At 41.3% G+C, this 10,044-nt stretch overlaps 1 protein-coding gene across 5 annotated transcripts in view; it reads right to left on the minus strand.

Annotated features, from left to right (window-relative positions):
- Positions 1 to 1,582, minus strand: part of LOC136856946 (uncharacterized) — a 317,012-nt gene extending 315,430 nt beyond the window's left edge. For 4 of the 5 annotated variants that reach the window (XM_067135233.2, XM_068225017.1, XM_067135236.2 and 1 more), the window contains exon 1: positions 1,465 to 1,581. In XM_067135233.2, coding sequence (XP_066991334.2) covers positions 1,465 to 1,558 — 94 coding nt within the window. In that variant the 5' untranslated portion in view covers positions 1,559 to 1,581. Of the gene's footprint in view, positions 1 to 1,464 lie in introns of all 5 variants that reach the window. The other variant, XM_067135234.2, reaches the window with a different exon arrangement.
- Positions 1,583 to 10,044: the final 8,462 nt, after the last annotated feature.

Raw genomic sequence — 10,044 nt, forward strand, 5'->3', positions numbered from 1 at the left:
AGTGCTTGGCTTACGCGGATGAGTTTGCCTTGATTACGCACACACCAGAGAAGGCCAAAAGCCAAATCGAAAACTTAATAGAGCAAGGAGGAAAAATAGGTTTATAAATCTCCTATACAGAATTTATAATAACGTTGGATATTGTCCTGATAAAATAATCATAAATCAAAACAAAATCAAAAAAGTCAACTACGTTAAATATTTAGCTGTATAGATAAACATAAACAATAAACGAAAACACAATTTGGAGCATTCCAAATTACTAGAAATGTGGTTAAAGCAAAATAAAGGCATTGTCATAAGGCACCAAAATTAAACAGTGGTGAGGCCTGTGACTCTCCATGGAGCCAAAACACTAAACAATGAACATAGAAAGAAGACTGGTTAGAAGCATTCTTGGCTGAAGGACAACGGAAGCAGAATATATCAGGCCACGATCTAATAGATAAATCTATGTACATGTGCAGAATATAGTACACACCATGCGTAAAAGAAGATTCTTGTTTTTCGGACATTTGAATAGAATGAATGACTGACTAACAAAACAAATTTTTAATAAAATCATAAAGCTTAAAGTACAACCAGCATGGTTTACGCAGACATTAAATGATCTCAAAGAAGCAAACACTGACATTAAGGATACAGATAATAGGAATTTATTTAGGGAAAAAATTCAAAAAGTGATCTTCTGGTATGAACAAGAAAGAAGAAGAAAGCAACCACATAACATAGAACAGCTCCAGAAACAGAGATCAGAACGAATGAAACAGATGTGGGCGGAGAGGAAGAAGCAACAGAGTAAGAATTAAAGTATTGATTTACGTGCTCTGGCCGGCCCCGTGGTGTAGGGGTAGCGTGCCTGCCCCTTACCCGGAGGCCCCGGATTCGTTTCCCGGCCAGGTCAGGGATTTTTACTTGCATCTGAGGGCTGGTTCGAAGTCCATTCAGTCTACGTGATTACAATTGAGGAGCTATCTGACGGTGAGATGGCGGCCCTGGTCTTGAAAGCCAAGAATAACGGCCGGGAGGATCCGTCGTGCTGACCACACGACACCTCGTAATCTGCAGGCCTGAGCAGCGGTCGCTTGGTAGGCGATGGCCCTTCGGACCTGTTGCGCCATGGGGTTTGGTTTCTTAACGTGCTCTGTAAAGGTGTTATTATATTAAATAAATAAAGAGAGAAGAATATTATGCTTGGAATAAGAAGATGTATGCTCTGTGGTTGGAGCTAAAACACTGTCCGAGTACTTGTCAGAGGTGAGAATAGAAATACAGTATTAAGGGATGGGAACGATATGTCGAGATATTCCCTGCCAGGATTAGGTTATTACAGTAGATTTCTGAATAGCACAGTTTTTCCTTCCTATTCGGGAACTGAGTTACATTGGCCTATTCGTCTACGAAGTTGAGTATTCCGTAGTCTGGAACTTATTTATAAATATACAGTATATTAGTATATCTTACCAGGTTCAAAAACAGTTTCTGGAAGTACTCCGTGGGTAAACAACAGAATTGCTAAGTATTTGATTAAATAAACGTAACTCTGTGAGATAGCCATGATGTGAACACCAACTGCAATGCGTATTCAGCAGCACTGTATTGTGATTTCATTTATAAGTGATAATCACTTCTAGTTGGCCAATGGACGAAGATAACATTTCCTTATAACGTAGCAAGGTCACAGCATATCGGCAAGAGGCTCGAAGTGACGAAGTAGCACGGCCAGTCGTAACTATACATTATACATTATATACTGCTCTCTATATCGCATTTTACTGGCATCATAACTACGCTATACCGAGCTCGATAGCTGCAGTCGCTTAAGTGCGGCCAGTATCCAGTATTCGAGAGATAGTACGTTCGAGCTCCACTGTCGGCAGCCCTGAAAATGGTTTTCCGTGGTTTTCCCAATTTCACACCAGGCAGATGCTGGGGCTGTACCTTAATTAAGGCCACGGCTGCTTCCTACCCACTCCTAACCCTTTCCTCTCCCATCGTCTCCGTAAGAGCTATATGTGTCGGTGCGACGTAAAACAACTAGCAAAAAAAAAAAAAAGCTTGGCCGCGTGGCTCAGAAGGAATAGCGCTGATCTCAGCCGCAGTTGGCGGGTTCAATCTCTCCTCAATCTGGTAGTGGTATGCGAGGGTGCTCAAATAGCCTACGTCAACTTCGGCACGAAAAGAAAACACAAATTTGCCACTCCGTCGTATCCGGAAACCATAAAAGTAGTTACAAAGCAAAATCATCTCCGTACAGGCCAAGAGGCCCTTGGAGGAGTGGAAAGTAAAGGCCTTTCCGTAATATCGGCACGAAGTAGAGGTCAGCTGTCTCCCCGACCGCCTTTGTTTCCAGGAAGAAACCACAGCAAACGAAAATAAACCAAACCGCACGGCACAACAGCTCCGAAGGGCTATGGCCTACCAAGCGACCGCTACTCAGCCCGAAGGCCTGCAGATTACGAGGTGTCGTGTGGTCGGCACGACGAATCCTCTCGGCCGTTATTCTTCGCATTCTAGACCGGGGCCGCCATCTCACCGTTAGATGGCTCCTACATTTTAATCGCGTACGCTGAGTGTTCCTGGAATCAGACCTCAAATAGTAGGTAAAAATCCCTGACTTCGCTGGGAATCGAACCCGGGGTCTCCGGGTAAGAGGCAGGCATGCTACCCCTACAGCGCGGGTTCGGACCAGGAATTAACCAAGTACTCACTTTTAATGCAGACTTAGTGAACCTCAGGGCCATATCCCACTCCAAAAGTGGAAATCTCGTTTCCTAGATTTTTCTGCTTCCTGACGGAGAATCGAACCCACGTCCTTCAGGGTAAACTGAGCACGTCTTTACCGCCTCGGATAGACACCCCTCTATGAAGGTAGTTAGTGGAACGTGAAATTAATGACGTTATCATTACTTGCGGGTGTGTTACCTCCGAGGATCGACGATCCCAACGTTTGACACCTAAAAACGACAATCACCACGTAACCTCTCCTGGATCGAAAATGACCATTACCCAATGTGCCAATGTGGTTGTACTCTCTGCACCCAAAACTGAAAAATGAATGTGTTGCTAAAGGCAATGCAATGGGAATCACGTATAGTTCGGAAAGGAGGGTAATGAGATCATGTTGCTATGTGTTTGTTCTTATCTTCGAGTGATGATTCCAATATTTTAATTTTTTTTTGTTGTTAGTTGTTTTACGTCGCATCGACACAGATATGTTTTATGGCGACGGTGGGATTGGAAAGGCCTAGGAATGGGAAGGAAGCGGCCGTGGCCTTAATTAAGGTACAGCCCCAGCATTTGCCTGGTGTGAAAATGGGAAACCATGGAAAACCATCTTCAGGGCTGCCGACAGTGGGGTTCGAACCCACTATCTCCCGATTACTGGATACTGAAAGCACTTAAGCGACTGCAGCTATCGAGCTCGGTATTTTAATTTTGTAGCGGAATCGAATCCATGATGCTGATCTCACAAATCCATGGTCATAAATGCCGAATATTAAACAAAAAAATCTAAAAACAATACGTGCGAATTTCCATAGCATTAATTTTGTAATAATTGAATCAGTTCAGGGATAAATTTGAGACCATACAGCTGCTAATCTGGTGATTGATTGATCGATTTATTTATTTATTTATTTATTTATTTATTTATTTATTTATTTATTTATTTATTTATTTATTGATTGATTGATTGATTGATTGATTGATTGATTGATTGATTGATTGATTGATTGATTGATTGATTGATTGATTGATTGATTGATTGATTGATTGATTGATTGATTGATTGATTGATTGATTGATTGATTGATTGATTGATTGATTGATTGATTGATTGATTGATTGATTGATTGATTGATTGATTGATTGATTGATTGATTGATTGATTGATTGAGGTTTTTATGAGTTTTTCTTGCTTTCAATTAACATTGGGCTTTCATCATTACAGGGTTGTATTGAACTGAGAGGCTATGCCCGCTTAACAACATCAGGGCAAATAATCACAGTTCCATCCATTAGATATACAACATAAGAACTACGTTTCCACGTATCAATAAACTTCAGAAGACGGCACAGTTCAGCAATTTAATGAACACAACGAGTTTTTTATCCAATAAATGGTTAGCAACGCATCTGTGAATTGAACATTATAGGACTTGATTCAGCTCTAATTTTTCAATTTTAAGATTGTATTTGAACTTGATGTTTACGAGTGTATAGAATAATAACCATCACTGAATATTGAAGACAACTCATTACTCAGAGATGAGATTTTATATTTTAGACTCTCAAGGGTTATCTTGTTGTAAATTAGAGTTTTTAAACTTAACATTAAATAGATATTAAGGAGTTAATTATATCAGTATGTTGTTTTATATTGTTATATCTCCAAGTTTTTCTTTACTTATCATGCAGCTGATGATGGCGTCTAAAATGAGCGCCGAAACTAGTTCTGCAATAAAATATATGTTGTAAAAACCATGTAACAACGGTGTATGTGTATTGAACAAGGTGGGACCTACAAAATTTTTATTTCAACTGCAGTGTTTCACATCAAACCGCACGCATTACGTATTGTTACATAACGAAACACTAGCTAATTTCAGCTGAAAACCATGGTCTCGGCGTTAAGTAATACAGTTACCTTGATTCTAAACACGCAGAAAGATGACATCATGTTAGCGCTCCTGCAGGAAATACGGGAACCATCACAGGAAGCGTGGAGAGTGGAGAGGCGTGTACCGTGTAGTACATAGCAGAAGGCGTTGGTATAAGGCTTTCGAAGGTATCACTGTTTGATAGTATTCTTAGTTTTGCGTTGATCGAGATCTTCTTGTTGTTGTAGGTGTTCATGGTTAGTTTGCACAAGTTCATCTTGCTGATCCTGGATACCAGTGCATTTTTTTTCTGACAGGTTTCTGACACTTTCTGGATCATTTCCCCACCTCTATGGTCATCCATCTAGGTCGGTAGATGCAGAGTGGGTTTCGGCCCTTGGGTTTCGTCCCTTAAGAGGCCACGGCTTGCCCGTGGTCCAACAGCTCTGTACTCTGACCGGCCAACCGAGCAGAGGAAAGTTGGCCACGGTTCTACCGTGGCTCTACGCCTCTGCATTCGGGAGACGGACCTGGGGCACAGTGCCGGACTTCACGCCTGGCCCCACTCGTCGGCTGTGCTGAGAATGGTTTTCCGTGGTTTTCCATTCTCCTGCACTAAGGCGAATGCCGGGACAGTTCGTAGTATAGGCCACGACCGCCTACCCCCTCACCTTCTCCGCACATCTCCTGCACCGTAACAAATCTCCCGGCCTGAGAGACGGCGTCACCGTCTAAGAGGCCCGCCTCCCCCTTCAGGGGAGGAATGAAAACGTTTAGTAGTAGTAGTACTGTAGTAGTAGTAGTAGTAGTAGTAGTAGTATCCATTTAAGTGCGAGGCCTTCGGGCTAATCAGTGGTCGTTCGGTAGGCTAAGGCCCATTGGGGCTGCAGAGCAGTGCGTAAATATAAGGCGAGAAGGGTGGACAAAGGCAGATCTTCCATTATTTTGACTTAAATGAATTACAATATTGCTAGCCACGTGGTATATGGGTAGCGTGTCTGCAATATTTACCCGGAGGCCCCAGGTTCGAAACCCGAATAGTCCATGGATCTTAATCCTGGGCTAAGGGTTACTTGGCGATTAACCTTCGGACACTCGCGCTAGGAATAGACTCAGCGTTACTCGCGCGGGCTACATATATAGCCCAAATTGAAATTCAATCTGAATGACTCGTACGCGCTATTTCTAGGTTTCTTTGGTAATAATACCTTAAATATAAGTATAATTATTACGTGAATCTGTAGAAAATCTGTGAAGACGTATGTTTGTACGTACGTGTAAATTTGTATTTATCTATAAATGTTCTCTATTTGCAGTCAGCTATTTTATTTTATTTTGCACCATCTGTACTTGCGTTATCCTGTAGATGATAAATAAATATATTATTTTCATAATCTTTCTAATTTCCAGAACATTTTAGTAGACCATGGTCATCCGGGGCAGCAGACATACCTGGGTTCCCTTGTTGAAATATTTCTGAGTCATCTTAACGTACTGTTTCATAACTTCAAGCACTAGTAAGATTTGAATGGACCTCTTGGTACTGGAAACGAAGGAAACGGTGAAAAATAAACCATCGTTAAAATATCCCGTACGTAACATATAACGGAAACATTCTGGTTTGTTTCTTAGATTCTGTTGCTACTGGTTGTTCATCCCATGGAAACATCTTCTGGTCTATCAAACGACTAAGATGTGAATTGATATCAGAATACCCGTATACCTTCTCAACACAGTCGTAAAAAAAGAGCTAGTGTTAAAGCAATATCTGGAAGTCTTATTTGAGCATCTGATACCTGACGATTCTTAAGTTAGAGACCTGTTTCTGTGATTAATTAATAAATAATTAAGTAAACATGACAGGGTAAATATCTGTCCTAGTCCTTGGCTGACTGGTTAGAGTTGAGGCCTTCGGTTCAGAGGGTCCCTCGTTCGATTCCCGTCCGGGTCGGTACTCTTAATCACGTGTGATTGATTCTTCTGGTTCGGAGACTGTGTGTGTGTGTTTGTCCCCATACTCTCCTCCTCATATTCATACATCACACCACACTACCAACCCCATCACAGAAACACGCAGTAGTGATTACATTCTTCTGCATGGGGTTGACGTCACGAAGGGCATCCGGCTGTAAAACAGAGCCATATCCACATGTGCAACACCCCACAGGTGTGAGAGGAAGAAGATAGTAAATAAATAACACAAAGGGGCGAGAATATTAATGTCCCAACCATTTACAGCCATCTTCAGAGACGTAACGGCGCCGAAATTTATCTCGCAGAAATTATTTTAAGTACCGGTGAAAGCACCGCCATAAGCATCTCGCAGTTACTTTTAATTGCCGGTTAGAGAGGTGCTTTCTTGTGTAAAAGAAGACATCGAAATTCGGCTTTACTATTTCCAAGGTCAGAACAAAGTGGTCATAAATATTATAAAAGTTACGAAAGAACGTTCAAAACCTAGCAATTATATATACTGGTTGTAAGAGAACTAGAGCTGCGGCAAATATCTTTTTCTTCGATATTCCATAATACTCCAAATACAGAGAATCTATTCTTATGACATATATCACTTGCTACTGTTCAACACCAATTGCATAACTGACAAACGTATTTTAATAGGTTTACTTTTAAAAATTCAGAATGGAAGGATTATGGGCCTTGGCCTGCCAAGTTACCGCTGCTCAGCGCGGAAGCCTAGAGATTGCGAGGGGAGCGTGGTCAGCGCTGTGAATTCTATTGGCTGTCATTCATGCCCTTCTTATACCGGAGCCTCCATCTCATCGTTGGATAGCTCCTCAATTGTATTCATGTAGGCCAAGTAGACCTCGAACTAGTCCTGAGATCCGGGTAAAAATCTCTGATCTGGCCCGGAATAGAGCCTGGGGACCCCGCGTAACTGTATTATGATCTCTACTCAGAGACCGCAGATTCGACGTATTAACTACAATAATAAGTACAAACTCTTCATTTCAGTTCCTCTTCACAGTTCATGGTAAAGAGAAAACAACTCAACATTTCCAAACTGAAACCTTTCACATGTTGGATTTTTCCTATTTTAAGTCCTGTAGCCGCTGACGAACGCTTCCCGCGCGTATATTGGTTTGTTCGTTTCCGGTCTTAAAAAACCGTGTCTGCGTCACGTGATGTAATTATCCGAGTTGCCACTAGCATGGATCCTCGAGACAGTCAACTTCGAATTATACAGTACTGTCCGTCATCCCTGAAATGACTTTCCATGTTTGAGTCAACAATTTGACTGTACCGAACTAATTTAATGTTATTGGTTTTTACGTTCACAAACTACCTTTTGAGTTTTTGGAGACGCCAAGGTGCCGGAATGTTGTCCCGCCGGAGTTATTTTACCGACACGAGATTGACGTATTCGAGCAGCTTCAGATACCACCGGACTGAGCAAGGATCGAACCTCCCAAGTTGGGTTCAGAAGGTCAGCGCTCTACCTTCTGATGAACTCAGCCTGGCGTACCATACTCAGTTATCTAGAAGTAGGAGCGTTTTACTGTATTATGAGATACCTGTTTGTTGGATCTTGGCTTCACCTACTGGCGGGTTTTATATTATTGAATGTGAAGAGATACTACCTTTAATATGCCTTTAAATGAACAAATTACATTCATCATTATTAAGTAAATACTCAAATTTCTGTTGGAGCCAAATTTCAACGGAGATCCACACAGTTTAATTTTCAATGAAACTATTAAAAAGAGAAAGATTCCGATAACACTACCGTTAGAATTGACAGTTTTGAAACCCAACTAGCCAATATTCATAAAGAAAATTATTTGGATTGTATGACTGCTTCGTTAAATACCTAAGTCCGTTGCCCGCAGGCTCGATCTAAAACAGTCCATTAGATGCGCAAGTAATACTCGATACACTAGCAATTGGTCTAACTGACATATATATATTCCGAATACTCGGACACAAACATATAGAAAACACTTGTTCAGGCCTGCGCCTATTACCCTTCGAAAATAATACAGACTCTAAACATATGGATCCGTACCAATGTGCAAAGTATCAGGGTGAGTCTGACAAACCCACCATTCCATATTATGGAAAAGTGTATTGTTGGAGGAACAGCAGCATCCAGATTTATACAGTTCTGTTAGGTGTTCAGACTGGATAACAAATTCATCCCACAAATTTATGATATTCTTAGTGACTGCAAACAGTTCGATTGCACTTCTAAGGAACTATGTTTGTAACACAGAGGACATTTCGTCCCACGAATACACAGCATTTTCTAATTTTTAAAAATGTAAAATGATATATGTTCGTGGCGTCGAGATCTTTTGCCAGTACTTGCACCATATGATATGAACCTGCGTGTGATTGGAATTGTGGAAGTGTAGTGTTGAATGTGAGGAAAGGAACACAAACACCCAGTCCCCAGGCCAGAAATATTAATTATTTACAATTAAAAGCCCCTGACCCTGCCGGGAATCAAACCCGGGGCCGCCGGGTGACAGGCGGACGCGTTGCTCCTTACACCGCGGGGCCGGACGGCCACACATCATAGTAAGCGGGCAAGGAAGCAGGCAGGCAGGCGATGAGCGTTTGCTATTCAGCCACAGTGACGTTGTGGTTACGTCACGGGCCGTGATGGTTAATGCCAGGCGAAGGTCTGGTAGCCAGACTAACGATACCCGATTTCGAAATATGGCAGAAACAAATTAAAAATAATGGGCCTTGCCGAATCTCACTGCAGAGAGCCAGTGGGAAGAACAGTTACTTCCTTTTGTGCTAGCAGTGGACCGTTCAAAATGCCTACTATAAGGGCAGTCCCATATATCGGAAAGATATAATGTAGAGCGCACTACAAAACGAACATGCTCATTCGTATGATACTGCTGTAGGCGATGACCGAATAAAAATTATTGAAGATAGATTTGTAAATAATATTTTCAGAAATTCAACGAACACGGAAAGTCACAAAACATTAGAACACTGCGCAAAATAGGCACACATTTTGAATAATGTATTACGTTTTACTGAATGTATGATAGTGGTTTTATTTTTCTTGGTGGAAATTCTGTCATTCCCGTCCAAGAAAATGTAAATCGTAGCTTGCACGCGTCAACACTGTATCGTTGTACAGTTGCTAAGAAAAAAGAGCATAGTATTGTATAAGTTCCCCGTAGGTACACTTTTCCTACAAGCAATGAACCTATACGTAGATTATATTGCACCATATCCTGTCACTAATTCGGCCTAGGTCATGGTAAAAGCGCTTGGTACGTCCGGAAGTGAGCAACAAAAATCTCTAATTACTAAATTATACTAAAAGTATATGGACAAAAAATACATACGTATAACTACTGAATGAGAATGCAGGTATTCGGGTAAAATGGATTTATTAATCTAAAAACATGAATAGAGTTCATACTAATTAAAATAGCAAATTAAATACAGTTAAAATCGA

The sequence above is a fragment of the Anabrus simplex genome, chromosome 1 (assembly GCF_040414725.1).
Source record: "Anabrus simplex isolate iqAnaSimp1 chromosome 1, ASM4041472v1, whole genome shotgun sequence".
Taxonomy (NCBI): domain Eukaryota; kingdom Metazoa; phylum Arthropoda; class Insecta; order Orthoptera; family Tettigoniidae; genus Anabrus; species Anabrus simplex.